The 15,834-nt window shown below is 42.6% G+C and overlaps 1 protein-coding gene across 8 annotated transcripts in view; it reads right to left on the bottom strand.

The window, feature by feature from the left end:
* LOC139969089 (maternal embryonic leucine zipper kinase-like) overlaps positions 1-15,834 on the bottom strand; it is a 174,330-nt gene that overhangs the window by 16,968 nt on the left and 141,528 nt on the right. For all 8 annotated transcript variants that reach the window (XR_011793647.1, XM_071973864.1, XM_071973863.1 and 5 more), the window contains one exon: positions 12,393-12,478. Coding sequence is in view for 7 of the 8 variants with exons in the window: in XM_071973864.1 (XP_071829965.1) it covers positions 12,393-12,478 (86 nt within the window). In the remaining variant the exon portion in view is untranslated. The remainder of the gene's footprint in view (positions 1-12,392; positions 12,479-15,834) is intronic.

Here is a 15,834-nt window from a genome sequence, read left to right as displayed (position 1 = left end):
CCCGCGACCATCAGTAATTCTTCTTGCATAAAGCAAGCAATTCTACTACCAGCACTCGGGAAGATAAAACCTGTTTGCTTTTTTTATAAGTGACTTTTTCAGGGAAAAAAAGGGAGACCGTTCCTCAAATTTGCAATTAATTTGGTTAATTTCATCGGGATTTTAATGGCTGCCTGGTGACCTTTATCGTGAGTTGAAAACGGGTTGAATTTCATTCCTATGTCTGGTCGGGGTCAGCTGGAGTTCAGCTTCTCGTTTCTTTTTTTTTTGGCAGAATCAGATAAAGCCATTGATATGATGAGAATGAGATGGGGATCGAACTAGCTGTGAAAAATCACCCCTCAAAAAATTTCCCCTAACTGATTAAAAAGTTGGTGAACTCGGAGAGAGTTCAAGCATATCACAATCAAACTGTCTATTAACGAAGGTTCATTCATCGTGAAGGTGGTGACCCTTTACTGTTATCCATAGGGAGTGGGTTTCACCCTGTGACACTAGCCTATGGGACAGATAGAGTGACTTGGTCATACAAAAGATAGGAGGGGTATAATATACACTGAGTGTCGAGAAATGTGTCTCCGTAATCTCTTTAATCTGGTACATATTCACAAAACACTTTAATAGACCAATCAAATTTCGCAAGTGGAATTCGGAAACAGGTCGCCACGAATAAAATCAACCGCAGAGATATCAGAGAAATTGTCCGGGCAAAACACTGATAATTTTCTTGTTTATTTGTCTTATTTGTTGCTGCTGGAGTGTTTCCTCCCTTTTTTTGTGTGTAAATTCTCAAACTGAATTATTCAAATTTTTAAGGTTTTTTCTCTTTTCTCTAGTACCATCTCCCCAGGTTCCATTTGTGGATTTGCCATTTGCGATAGAATTCCGCATACAACGTTGCATAATGATATACAAACTAAGAGCAAGTTAACCAGACAGAAATTTTGCTACATCAATTTAAAAACAGGAATGTTTGATACTGTATGTTTAAAATATTTCAATATTCAACAGCACCTGAGTCGAGTATCATATCCACCAATTTTTTTCACTTTAATCTATTAATTTGATTGAATAATACTGACTCATTATCCAACATTTCATTTCGTTCAAAAGTACTTCAAAGTTGGTCATGTTTAGCAAGAAAAAAAAGGAAGAAAAAACACTACAGTATGAAAGAATTACATACACTTGATATTTGAGCAAGAAATTTTTTTGGGGAATGCACTGATTTAAATGTAAAGATATGAAAGGGCTATTAATTTTTGGGCTAAAAGACGTCATTTTTGTGGAAAACAATGACTCCATCGGAAGATCAATGAAATGATTTTGTGGAAGATGAGCATGATGTTACTTTGAATTGGCTAGATGTGATAGGCAGGGGGTAGGGGAGGGGGGAATACTCTGAGTAAAGGTTGCATATATAATATACCGTCACAAAAACTTTGGGCCAAAGTGAAAACTGTGAAATGTACTGTGAGCTAAACGAAAAAGTAAAACGAATAGCTATGGTTGACTTTATAGTAGCTGCTCCTATCTCACTCATCATCCTTGGAATATATTAATCATATCAGGCGAGATAAATATAAATCATGATGGAAGTTAATCAACTTCGTCTCTGATATTGTTTGAGTCATAATAATAATAACAGAGGAATCCTGCCGTCAAGGATCCGTACCAAATAAGATCCACCGTACCGCGTGTCACCTTCGACCCTGTCATCATCGATTCCTGCCATGACGTCATTCCGTTGGCAAGGAAGACGACTAAACTATCAACCGACAACCAGAAACAGAGAGAGAGAGAGAGAGGACTAAAAGTAGCTTGATCAGGAGAAGAAGATAAAGAGGTAGAATTCAGAGAAAGAAGAAGAAGAAAGTGGAGGAGGAGGAGGAGGCGGGGGAGGAAGAAGAGCAGGAGAAATAAAACGAGAAGGTTTCTTTCGCGTGGTGGCTCGGGACGAGTGACAGTTTGAGATTAGAAATGTAAACAAAAATCTTTGCTTTCTGCTTGGGAGACACTGTTTATCTGCTCTACTGTGTCACCTAAGCATCCATTAGTAAATGAATCCACGGTTTGCAGCACAATGATCGCAATGATGTACAGTCTCTGACGACGACATCGGCGGTCCATCCTTTTCATGACATGACTGATTATGGTAAATGGAAAGGCAATTTGAAGAAGCCGTAGGTAAAAAGTAAGATGTGTTTTGGTATTCAGAAGGACGTATCTTAGTATGCACGCACGAATGAATGTAATCAGAAAGGGCCGATGATCTGTAATTTGTTATTGTCATGGAAACAGAATTTTCCCCCCCCCTCTGCAGATAAACATTGAAACTGACTTTTAAGTTATCTGTTTTTATCGTGTTCTGAGGTTTGTGGTTTTTTGCATGGTAAAGAACTAAACAGGTGCAGTTGCTGTCCCCAAGCTGTCAATAAACACACTCCCACCACAACAGTTCGTCTGTTATCATTGCAATATTTTCCGTGCCCGATCGTCGCCAATGAAATTTGTTTCCGACAATTAATATCCTAACTATGAAGTAGGTACCGTATACCATTTCCCCCAAAAAAATAAAAAAATAAAAAATAAACAGAAACCTTTTATTGAGCATGAAAACTTAAAAACAACAAAATGAAAATGTAATGTTACAACAGACCAGGAGGCGATAAAGTGCATGTTGGAAAGATTAAACATAACTGACCATTATCTGACTATCTAGCATATGTCCAAACAATACTGATGACCTATAATTTGAGCCGGTCAAAACAATGGCCAATATGCGCTTGCCAATTACATGAACGAGAGAATATTGCCCAGATTGCAGGGAAAAAAAATGGCCATACGAAACTTTATCAACATGTATTAGGGAATTTATTCATCCGATCTCTAGAAACAGACATAGGACCTACATAATGCCACTCTTTTTTCCTGTGACAGTTAAAACTGTACCACGGCTTGTGTGAACATTCATCTCTCTTTAATATTTCGAAAAGGTACGGTTACAGGATTAGCAGAAGGGTTTAATGATGCACATTCCTATAATAAAAATAAAAAATAAAAATTAGCCTACTTTTTTGAGCTGGTTAACATTTTTAAATTTATTCCTCCTTATGCTCCATCTCGTGGATATTATCTCCCCAGGCCATGCACATATTCCGAGCCCCTGTGCTATATATTCTATATCTTCATCAGTAGATAATCAATTGTCATTTGTGATATATTTTTGCTGGTCCCTGGGAATGTCTGTCTCTCATCTTGCCAATCTGTTATCGTTTTCCTTTTTTTCCTTTTTTCTCGTGGATAAAGTTTGAGGTTACATATATTTTCATCACAGTAACCCCAGGGTAGCTGAAAACAACCGAGGGACTGAGCTGATCGAGCCATAGTGCTTCTTGTCTGTCTGTCTGTCTGTCTGTCCGTGGGTGTATGATGCGTGTGGCCCCTATTTGTGATCCCCTATGTCAAGTGTATTATAGATTTGTTTACCTTTTCTATCACACGATTGAGAACCTGCCTTTTTTCACATGATGTTGCAGACATGATCTCTCTCTATCTATCTATTATAGCTCTCTCTCCACCCACCTCTCTCTCTCTCGCTAGGTCTCCCAGTCTTTCGGATCGTACATACTCGATAAAAATTGCGAAAAAGAGTTGTTTGACTAAATTAACACAAAAAATTATGCACACTCTTGAAATTTTTCTTGGTCGGCCATAGAATAAGCCAAACGTTAGGTCAAGTGGATCTAGCCACTTTTCAACCTCTGTCGAGGGGCTCCAAAGACTACTGCATCGATGCTAATTTTTTTTTCCTTCTTCATCTAACCCAGATGAAAAGTGGGGGGGTTGGGAGGGAGATGCACTCGCTCTACGGAAAATAAATTAGCGGTACTCGGAGAAAGCTATTAACTTGATAATAATTGACAAGACACGGGGAGCTGGGAAAAAGGGTAGGCGTATATAAAGACGAGGAGGATGAGAGCTTCTGTTTGAGGGGTTCACGAAGAGCCACTTGGCCGGTTATGAAAGCAGCAGTAGAAAGGGTAAAAAAATAAAGCCAAAATACAGAAAGGAATAAGAAAAAAAAAGGCATAACACTGGTTTGAAGAAGATTGAAATAATTAGTCTAGGAAAAATTATCATGTCATATATCTAGAGGATTATCTGCAGGTCTCGTTATGTACTTTACTGTCTGCTGAAATCGGTCTTGAAATCCTTAAGATGGGAGATTTTATGAACCCTTGGAATGACTTTGTAAAAACTTCAAAACTCTCCCACCTCCTGTTGCTTTGTAGTTAATTGTAGATTTAAAATTCAATGGGAGGATTGTTTCAAGTGAAGCAGTTTCTTGCATTATCCTTGCATTGACATTTCCCAGATAATTAAAAGATATTATAAAACTTACTGGTTTATATATTTACGAGTGACCCACTTACCTGTCTCCCCACAACCTATGCACCGCATTCTACCGTGTCTAGAATGCCCTGGTAATCTTTTAACACTGTACACCCTCATTGGCCCTAATGGCCTTCCTTCATTTTGAGACCACTTTCCCACAAAGTGGCCCCTGACGCGACCTCGGGGAGGGTGGCGGGTAAACCCTGCCACCCGCCGAGCTCGCCGAGAAGGAAAAATCTAACGCTAACAAAGACTGCTGACGCCTCCAGGCGGAGCCCACCCTGAACAGTCGGGGTGGGGGTCCGCCCTCCGTCACCCCGTAGGCGTGCCTCCCCCTACACTTACAGAGGCCTAATTGAACAAGGGGACGAGGCCCATACTACCTTAGATGGTAAAGAGTAACCTGGTAAACCAAACTAAGGAAACAACACCCACCGATAGACAAGTAGCCGCAGGCGACCCAGGGGGTGGCGATGTCTATCGACGAAACGCGAGGAGCCACGAGTCAGGTCGAACGACCGCTCCCCCGTCCGGCTGCGTCCCACCTCCCTCGGGGGAGGGTGGCGGGAAATGGAGACAGGTAAGTGGGTCACTCGTAAATATATAAACCAGTAAGTTTTATAATATTTACTTCGTTCCCCACTTACCTGTCTCCCCACAACCTATGCACCGAGTGGCACTGTCCGATGGTGGGAGGCCCGAGGGGTGGGACCCCCGGAGCTCGTATCATCGAGCGACCAAAGCCAAATCGGCCTGTGATATGTCCGATAAGTAGCAGGCGACGAAGCGATTGGAGTCTTCCACGCCGTCGTCTTGCAGATGTCCACTATTGGAAAACCTGCGAACAGGGCTGTAGAAGCAGTGAAACCCCTGCTGTTGTGAGCCATGGATCTGCCTGGACCTGTAGCCAGAGGGCGGATGGCTTCCACCAAACAGCGGGACAAGGTATACTCCCAGGCTGCTGAGTGGGGCACTCGAAGGAGGAAGAACAGAGATGTCGAAGCACCCAAGAGATCTTGTGTTCTGTTGAGGTACCACTTCAGTGCCCTAATGGGAAACCATACTGTAGTCTGTCTTCCGGGATCAAAGAGGTCTCGATCTCTGGGATGATGATGTCTCCCGGTAGGAGAGCCCAAACCTGGTTCTTGCGAAGAAGGAGGGGTCGAGAACTATCAGCACCCCACAAACCGTAGGACTGAAGGCACCTTAGTCAAGGCGAGCCGTTGCTGCCTGGCGTGGAGCCGTAGGGGAAGCCCCTGATGGAAGGCAGCAACAGCCGAACGAAAGTGTTTGATCATCTACACCCTGCCTCCCTTCTTGGAACAGTGTGGGTAAGGAGTCAGCGATCAAGGTTAGAAAGGCCATGGTAGGCAGAGTCTGTCTCGTTCGGCATACTCCGAATCTCCGTAGGCAGAAAACGTAAGTACCAAGGTTGTTCTCACTCTGGCGGCCAAAGTCCTTTCTGTCTAAGGAAACACCAGACAATTTCCAGGCACCTAATTGTAGGCCCTTGCTGTCCGGGTGAGCCAGCGCCCCGTCTATGGGACAACCGACTGTGGTTTGTCCGGCAGGATCGCTGGCTCGTCCGCTAGGAGCTGGATAAGTTTTGCCCGAACCGGGGTCAGCGGGGCCACTATGATGGCTGACCATGCCAAGAGAGGGAAGATGTAAGCTTCCGGTCCGTTTCGCGACAGGGACCTGGCGTTATGTGGAAGGCCTGCGGGTGGGCCGCCTGAACAAAGATGAGCAGCCCATTGTTGCCCTGTGTCGCAATCAGGTCTATCAGAGGTCTGCTGAACATGTGGAAAACCTACTTCATGTTCGTTGCGAAAGGGTCCACTCGTCAGGGTGGAGCTGTCCCCTGGGCAGAGCATCGGCCATCACATTCTCCTTTCTGGCTATCTGAGAGACTTGTAGGGCCATGCCAGATTCTGTAGCTGTGGTGAGGGTCTCCCTTGCCAGACGGCAATATCTCTCTGACCTGGTGCCACCATGTCTGTTGACGTAGCTACAGTATGTTACCACCGTCGTGTTGTCTGAGAGGATGGTAGTCAAAAGCCCCGTACCTGGGTGCCGGAGGGCTCCAAGGAGCCCAACCCTGTGTATCTGCTGCTAAAGAAGTCAAGGACAGCGGCCTGCTTGGTGACCTTGTTAGAGCTTGCAGGACAGTCGCACTCGCAGTACTGATTCAGTACCACAGTACCGTTGATGACTCTTTCAGTTATCAACCCGTTGCAATCAGAAAACTCTGAAGAAAAGGAATGTCCTGATGATGCTAAGCTGTACCCTGTAGGGAGGTTTAAGGGAGGTTCTTTCCATGCTAAAAAAAAATTAATCATAATATTGGGGAAAGAAAAGGCGTAGACCTATTGAAAGATAATGATGCCTAACAATATTACCCCGGTCAACGAAAACCTGTCAAGCATAGAGACAAGTATCTCCTGGATGGGAAGCTGCACTGACGAAAAAGTGCCTTGCCCAAGGAAACAACTGAATGATCCGGCCAGGACTCAAACCTGCAAGCCTTTGATCACCAGTCCACTGCCTTCACCACTTGACCACAGTACTCTCCAAAAATGAGTACTGAAGGTACAGAATCTCACTCTGCTGAGTGAGTACAGAATCTTAAACAATGCCACCCTGCTACAAAAAATGAGACTGAGTACTGAATGGATAGTTTGCTTCATCAGAATCTTAAACAAAGCTACAATGCTACTGTTTATGTGACTCCTACAATTTAAATGTATGTATTTAAGAACGTATTTAGGATCATCCTGCAAGTAGGAACTTGAGAAGAAGCCTCACTGGCTTAACCAAGCTGCAAGCTGACTGAAGTCAGTCTCTTACATACAAATTTAACGTCCATGATTATGAAAAGTCAACAACTCTGTAGCTGGACAACATACATTACTCTTGGGGTGGCCTGAACCGGGGACCTTATGACTGAAATGCTTTAACCCTGAGCTAACTGAGCGATAGACCTACTCATCAGAAACAAACTCCCAAGAGGGGCTGTGAAGATGGTGAGAGGGTGGGTTTGTAGAAAATCCACCTCATAAATCCCTGGCTGCTTAACGGAGCCCGGGGAGTTACTCAGCAAACACTAAAGCGTTACTAAGCATGTAGGCTTAGTGTATTGTTATGGTAACGTTATTAGTGGTGTAAGAGGTATGTCACCGAAAACGTTTTCAGCCTCATATTTCAAAACGATTTACGTTAAGACATTAATATAACATTAATATATCATTCATATCTCATAGAAACGTTATGTCGACGTTTTTACCACACCACATTTAACGTAATAAACACGTAATAAATGTTATAACGTACCCGTTACTCCTCAAATCTCTCCATGTCGAGACGTGTCAATTTCGTAGTGTAGTACAGTAGAAGTATCCAACTTCCTATTGAAACCACCTAGCGCATAGCCATGACTAGGCTATCAGGTGCTACGAAATGCAACTGTGCTTAAAATGTCGGAACATCGAACATTATTCACGAAGCGCATACTGTATGCTCGGAGCGCGTTAGCGCTTGTACCTTTGTTGGGGTTTTATCCTACCCCTTTTCCAACTTACTACGCGTTTGTCTTGGAAATTCACCCAAAAGATAGAGAGAGAGGTTTATTCCATGGGATCGCTCACGTAGTCGACAGCTCGTTGCAGCAAACGTTGAGCTTACACGTGTCAATCCAGGTGACTGCTTGGCCCCCCTCCTCTCATAACAAATATACAGCGCGGGTATATTGTCTTGGCAGTTTGCCAAGACTCTTAGCAGGCTTGTTTTCCTGGCACTTTGCCAAGCTTCGAGAACGTTCTCTTCTTGGCAGGTTGCCAAGGTACTAAGTAACGAGACTGTACTAGAATCGCTTCAGTTTGCGCCTTTTAACATGTTCTGGAGAGGGTTCCACAAGCTTTTAAACAACAAAACATAAGCAAGGTTTCAAACCTAGACATATGGCGATGAATTATAACGAGAGAGAAAAATAATTAGCGAGGAGAATATGACCCATGAATGCCCAGGAAATCTATGTCATGTCCTGGTTTCTGCTGGTACTCATTAAACACACATTCGGGATGTGTAATGATAAATGGTGTAGCGATTGCAGTGTCTTTCCGCAATTGATTCGAACCTGTCGTCGCAGCTCAAGCTGCTAGTTCCGGGGGGCAACACTCCCCTGATGAAAGAGACTCTTCCCCCTCTTGGAGGCGGGATTAACTTTGAGGCTGGGGATAAGTATATCTCCGTTTGCCGTGGGAACCTCGCTCCAGCCGGCTTTCCTTTCGGATTGGGCGTTTGCCCTTACTACCCCGATCTGGGGGCCCAGCAGTTGTTGATCTCATCGGTTCCCGGCTCCGGGACCGACTCCTGGGATCCGGAGTGGAACCTCGGTTCCGCACTCCCTGTGAGGTCTCGCTGGACCCGTGGTCTCGTCGGACCCGGGCCCCCGGAGCCCATCTCTGTGTGCGTACCTAGCCGGGTACCACTCCTCTCGACCCGGACATTCTGTCCATTCCGGTCGGAATTTCAAATGGGCTATTTATTGGCCTTGAGCCTTGCCCTTGCCTTCCCCTTGGTCATAGAATCCGGACGGTGCCGGGACCTTGGGGGGCAACATCTCTTTCTCTCCTCTCTCTCTCTCTCTCCTCCGGCCTCTCTCGCCGGACTCGGGCTCCCGGAGCCTATCTCTGTGTGCGTACCACGCCGGGTACCACTCTCCTCGACCCGGACATTCTGTCCTTTCCGGTCGGAACTTCTAATGGGCTTTTTATTGGCCTTGAGCCTAGCCTTCCTTGGGTCGGAGGGGAACGTCTGTTCCGGGCTCCTTCTGAGGTCTCGCCGGACCCTGGCTCTCCGGAGCCCCTCTCTTTGCGCGCACCACAACGGGTGCCGCTCTCTGCGACCCGGACGGACTGTCCGCTCTGGCCGTCTTTGTCATGGGCTTTTGGTTGGCCTTGAGCCTTGCCCTTGCCCTAGCCCTTGGTGGTACATCCGGACAACGCCGGCACCTTGGGTGGCAAAAAATCCATCTCTCTCTCTCTCTCTCTCTCACATGGGCTTTTGGTTGGCCTTGAGCCTTGCCCTAGCCCTTGGTGGTACATCCGGACAACGCCGGCACCTTGGGTGGCAGATCTCGCTCTCTCTCTCTTCTCCGGCCCTCTCCTGGCCTCTCTCCATCTCAACTCCCACCAACTCTCTCACTTCCTCTTCATCTCCTGTCTCTCCTCCGATTCCCTCCAGGGGAACTGTGGGTTCGGTGATAGATCTAACCTGTCCTGGCCTGCTAGCCAGGTGTCGATGTGCTGCCACTGTCTGGTGTGAAAACAAAACAGACTAGACAGAGGTCTCGGAACAGTTCACACATTTAAGGTGGCTTCGAGACATGTCTGAGAAACCCACGTTAAGGAGAGACTAACGGCGAATAGTCTAACGTATCAAACGGAACGACTATAAGGAGGAAGTAGGGTGGGAGTATGCTAACAGAGAGTAAAGTTACGTGACAAAAACAACGCGCCCCGCTAGAGGCTCGCGGCTTACAAGGTACGCTACAATAGTGAAAACTTCCCACACTTAGAAGCGAACACGTAACTAGAATACATGAAGGAAAAGGACGAAGCATGTATACAAGGGAGAGAACCCCTCTATCCGCGTACAGAGCGGGAAGGGAGGAACAAGGCTACGAGATACGCCCCAAGTGAAACTCCCGACACTTAGGAGGCGCACGAGTAGCGAAACCCATGGAGAAACATGAAAATATGTACAAATATATGAAGGTTCAAACAAGAAACAACAACAACGTAATCGAACCGCCTAACCGCCTAGTACTGGATAGGAGTTCGCGGCTTACAAGATACGTTACAAGGAGAAACACTTCCGACATATGGAAGCAACGTAACTAAACATATATGCATCGAAAAACTTGTAAAAAGGACGAAACATGTATATTAGGGAGAGAACCCCCTAACCGCGAACCAGCGGAGGGGGGAACAAGGCTACGAGGTACACCCCAAGTCATGAGACTCAGGGAGCGCACGTAGCAACAACAAGAGGAAACATGAAAATATACAACAATATATGAAATCAAGGATACTCCCGTCTTAACATGAAAAACAACGAAACGAGCCGACTATCTCGACTAGTTAGGAGATATCGGAACGTGGCTACAACTACGCTACAAAAGTGAAAACCCACACTGAAAGCGTAAAAATTAACGAAGTACATGAAAGCAAAACATCTTATGCCTTAAGAAAAGCTGAAACACATGTACATACGGAAAAACATGCCTATCCGCGTAAACAAGGCGGTATAGGCAACGCTACAAATTACGCTACAAGGGGAAAACCCACACAAAAGCGTAAGAAGTAACGAAGGTACATGAAACAAGCAAAACATCTTATTTTTTGAAAGTAAGAAAGGCTGAAACATGTACATACGAAAATATATGCCTATCCGCGTAAACAAGGCGGTATAGGCAACGAACGAAGTAGTCTCGCAGAGCTACTACCTGTTACCCTAAAAACGTTACGTAAGAAAAAACGAACGCATGGGCGAGAGTGTACACTAAAAACAGCCCCCAAAAACACCCTTCCCTACAAGAAAAGGATACTTATCAGGCTGGAAAAGATCCTTGGAAGTGCAGAAGTCCTGATAGGAAACTTCTAGAGTATAAATCCAAGGTAATCCGGGCGAATTTCGCGAAAATTTTTCTAACTCCGAAAAACACATTGAGACACTTTGTGGGTAGAAAAATGAAGGAAGGCCATTAGGGCCAATGAGGGTGTACAGTGTTAAAAGATTACCAGGGCATTCTAGACACGGTAGAATGCGGTGCATAGGTTGTGGGGAGACAGGTAAGTGGGGAACGAAGTAAATAATTAAATTTGCTGGGATAGGGTAATCAATCAATTTGGACTAATTGATGTTTGTCATGGCGCCTATTTTTTTTTTTGATATTAAGTCCTTGAAAAATTAAACTAATATATTAACATCGGTGGTAACTTTTCAAATCTGTGATGTCAGAGCTTAGAAGGAGCCCATCCATCACAATCTTTCATTCCCTGTTTCAAAAAGTTATTAAAATCGACCGATAACGAGAATGCCAATTAAATTATAGCCGCGTTGTTGCAAATTTTTTGAAATTTTTTATCTCAATGTTTGACTTTGTAAAAATATAGAAGGCAATGACCAAATTAAGTTTCATCAAAAAAGCTGTCAATCCCCCTTTGGGGGAGAATTTATCTGCTAAAAATGTTATGAAAGTTAAAAAAAAATGAGTATGAGTATTAAAAGCCTTATATACGGTTTGTGCAAATAGTGGCAAGCTTGGCAAAATACGCTGTTATGACATTTCGAGTTTACTCCCGCAAGGTAAAAGAAGAAATCGTCAACTTTTACTTTTAAGCAAAAAATAGATCTGATTCTACGATTTTGTAATTGTAATTTTGTTATTGAGATTCACAAGATGAGTGAGAATGTCTCTTACCGAATTCCCGTACACCTTGAATTGACTATTAGACTCTAACCTATAAACTTACATATATCCTTCTATGCTTCTTTCCACAATGCCCTTCCCTTAAAGGGACTGAAGACTCGCGCACAAAGAAACATCTGATGCTGGTAATCTGACCTAGTTGCCAATGAGGTGTAACAGAATTGTTAGACACCACCATCGATCCCAGAAAATACACACACAGCTTGCTACCGTCGGTAATTAGACACTATGTGTACAGTCAATACATGCAGCTACGGTCAATACCCACAACACAGTGTACATAGCAGAGTGGACATCTCAGGTCCAGATAAAAGATAAACAAGGTATCACGTTTCATTACTGTCTGCATTTTGCAGCGACAAGAAAAAAACTTCACTTGCAAGCAACGGAATGTTAACTTTTTCAGATGGCGGCACACGGTTTGGGCGAGTCTTCAATGCCTTTAATATCACCAAGACCAATGTTACAAATTAACTGCGCATTAAAAGAAGGTAATACATACCCCTAATGCCTTTTTGTCCATGATCTTGATGGCTACTTTTTCACCAGTAAGTATATGTGTTGCTAACTTCACTTTGGCAAACCCACCTGCAAATTAGAAAAGAAAATACAAAGAAAAAAAAAGAATTTATGAAAGAGGCTTATGGACAGATACATACATCTGCAGATATCAATTATGCAAAATTCAAATTTCAAAAGTCTGTGATGATAATACAGTATTTATTCAAAAAACATTTCAACCTGGTCACTCTACAGTAATATACTGTTGCAATATGATAAATGGATTCCATGGTTGTTTCGAATCCGAAGTGAGGACACTATATATACTATCACTTAATATGTTGCGGCAAGAGCGATAATACCATAATATGTGATGAAATCATGCTTGGATCAGCTCCTCCAGAAATGAAGAGGCCATAAGGAGAAACAGGGGAAGGGGTGGGGGAGGGACTGAGGGAGATTCAGCCCTGATGGGGCCATGGGTTAACTGGGAGGTCCGAGGATATAGTGAGGGGTCACAGGAAGATTTGACAAACAGGATAGTGCATTTCTCATTTTCATTATGACCTTATATGGCTAAATGGAAAGGGCAAAAATGGTGCCTGGATGACGTAATTGTCGCCCGGGGTCTGACCCTTGCTCTAGCCGCTCTGGTGAGGTGTTTCTGGAGGAACGTCAATGACAAAGTACACAGCATATGCAGTGGCTGTGTACATGTATCTACTGTACATCCACTGTATATCTTAGTACTGTAGGTTCTGTATACCATATTGACAAATTGCTAAACCAAACAAACTCATATCGTATATATATATGAACGAGGTTCGGTACTTATTGGAGATTTTTGCTTAAATTTCAAAAGTGACGAAAATTGGCTCGAAGGCAGGTGATCCCGGTAATACAAGCGAGGTCTCTCATTGGCTGGCAATCATCTGAAGATAATTTTGATTGATTCTGCCTGCTGGCTTTTCCAAAATTTTAGATCACAACAACATTCGTCTTTTTTCAAGGTCTACGAGATGTCACAGAGAGATGGCAGAACTATAGCCAAAGAAGAAGAAGTAGAAGAAGAAGACGAAGAAAGTCTCCACAGTAGGGAATGTCTTAGACATCATCGATATATAAACCCTACGGTAATCGGTAAATATTGGCAGGATTCTTACAAAAGAAGTAAAAAAATGGAGCTCAGCAAAAGCCTACCGGCTGTACTTAACTATCTTATATCCTTCTTGGAGGATATTTGAGACTGAGCCTGTATATTTTAAGTTAGTAGATGTATAATTTTAGTAGAGGTACTTTCTGCCTATTGATGAAAAATTTTCTTCTGTTGATCCGTTATCTTACACTTATCTAGATGTTGGTACTCTCACCCCTCCCATCCACCCCCCTACCCCCCCCAAAAAAAAGTTCACACAGTGTGGTGGGCCAAGCAGATTCTGATCTTTCATTTTATCGCTGTATCAGTTTTATGCTTTATTGTTAAGGGCTTTGAGATCATATTTTGATATGAGGTACTATATCAGAATAAATTATTATTATTATCTTAGAAATTCTGCGTCATAAGCAGCAATTATGCAGAAGCAATGGTGGTGGGGATGGAGGTGAGGGGTGGGAGAGAGGGTTGGGGGGGTAGGGTGTTTGAGAAGGGATGAGGGCTTGGATTGCTGGGTCCAGAAGAAGCAATTCTGTGAAAATGTGATCTATAGGCTTTCAAGTCTAAATAATCATTATTTTTATTATATAAGAAATATGGTAAATTTAAAGATATATGGTAAAACTTGCAGAAATGCAGTGAGAAACTTGACAAGTTCAAAAAGTTTCCACTAAAACCTATTGGACGGCGAGTCGTATGGAAGACATTATACTCTGAACGAAAGTCACGTATCACCCGTCATCAAAATTGGAATAAATTCTGAGCAGAAAACCATCTAAGAATCCAAAGAACAGTTAGTCCTAAGTGACTTTTATGCATTAGGGGCAGAGAATGTAAGGTAAGGTTGCCTTTAGACATATTCACACAAGTTTTCTTTTTTATCCATTTTTTTGTGTTTTTTTTGGTATGAGTGTCATGTTCAAGTTTTTCGCCCCAAGCATTTGTTAAGTACTCTTCATAAACCAACGTTAAGCTGGCTGGAAGGCGTTGCCATTTCTAGGAGCTATACAGACAAACTCCAGAAAAATAAAAGAGAAGTTCAAAAGAAAAGATATAACAGATCAAAAGAAGATGTTAACTACAGGCTTCTGTTGTAATTCCAAGGTTCACCACCCCTTGCCCAAAAAAAAAATAAAATTGAAGATAACAAAAAAAAAAAAAAAAAATTGAGATAGACAGAGAGAGGTGAGAAAGAAGTGGAACAGACATGTTCTCATAATTCCTGATCTCCTCACATGACCCCCCTCTAAATCAATCATTTTTTATAAATTTCTGATTCAGAATGAAGATTTATATATAACGAAAATAATGCCCGTCTTGAACTGCATCCATATTCCAAGAATTGCTGCAGGAAAGATGGATTATGGAAACATAATAACTGATATAATCATATCCATCATGGAATAATTATCTGGGTCTTAATTTTTAAAGTTGTTACTAATGTTTTTAATATATAAATGTCTACATAAATATATATAAATATACTAACGAGAAAATGTTTCTCTTTTCCACGGATTGATCTTGTTCTTATTAAACAGTTAATTTTGCGACAATACACACATGTATGAGTCATTCAATTAATTAATTTTTACTTCTGTCCCACAAAAGATCGTTTTGTTTCTACTTTGATTGAGAAACACAACGTTTCACAGACAGCATGAATGTTCCCAAGGCTAGCCTTGCCTTGTCGTTCCAGGAATTTGTCTGGCTAGAGTTTTGCTTTGTAAATTACCACCAAACTAGTCCCTACAGTAACTGAGTGCTCGTCCACTGGAAGAAATCGACGATCGTCTTGAATTGAGAAAAAACCCATTCTAAATCAAGTTGAAGAAAGCTTTCGAGGAAAACCTCGAGTTTGGTATTAAATATTCCTATTGTTGTATTGTTCAGGTGAAAATTCCATCTTTATCAATTTTTTTTTTTATTTGGAATGAGTTTCTGTTTTGTACAGTTAAATTCCTCTGCGACATAAACACTTTGCGTCATCAATTATTCATTCATTTTAAGTCGCCATCGCTGGTATACAAATAGCTAATTGAATATTCCCATTGTTGTATTGTTTAGGTGAAAAATCCATCTCCAAAGAATTAAATAAATATAAAATACAAATATAATGGAATGAGTTTTAGTAGCTCCTATGGGACTAAAATCTTTGAGTCGTTAATAATAACTCCCCATTCTAAATGAAATAAAACAAAAGCTTTCAATGAAATATGGAGCAGGCAGCTTATCAAATATTCCTATTGTTGGATTGTTTGGATGATTAGAAAACCATCTCGATAAAAGACAT

Source organism: Apostichopus japonicus, chromosome 6 (genome assembly GCF_037975245.1).
Source record: "Apostichopus japonicus isolate 1M-3 chromosome 6, ASM3797524v1, whole genome shotgun sequence".
Classification (NCBI taxonomy): domain Eukaryota; kingdom Metazoa; phylum Echinodermata; class Holothuroidea; order Aspidochirotida; family Stichopodidae; genus Apostichopus; species Apostichopus japonicus.
The sequence above is the reverse complement of the archived record's forward strand: the minus strand, read 5'-3'. Positions and strand labels throughout refer to the sequence as shown.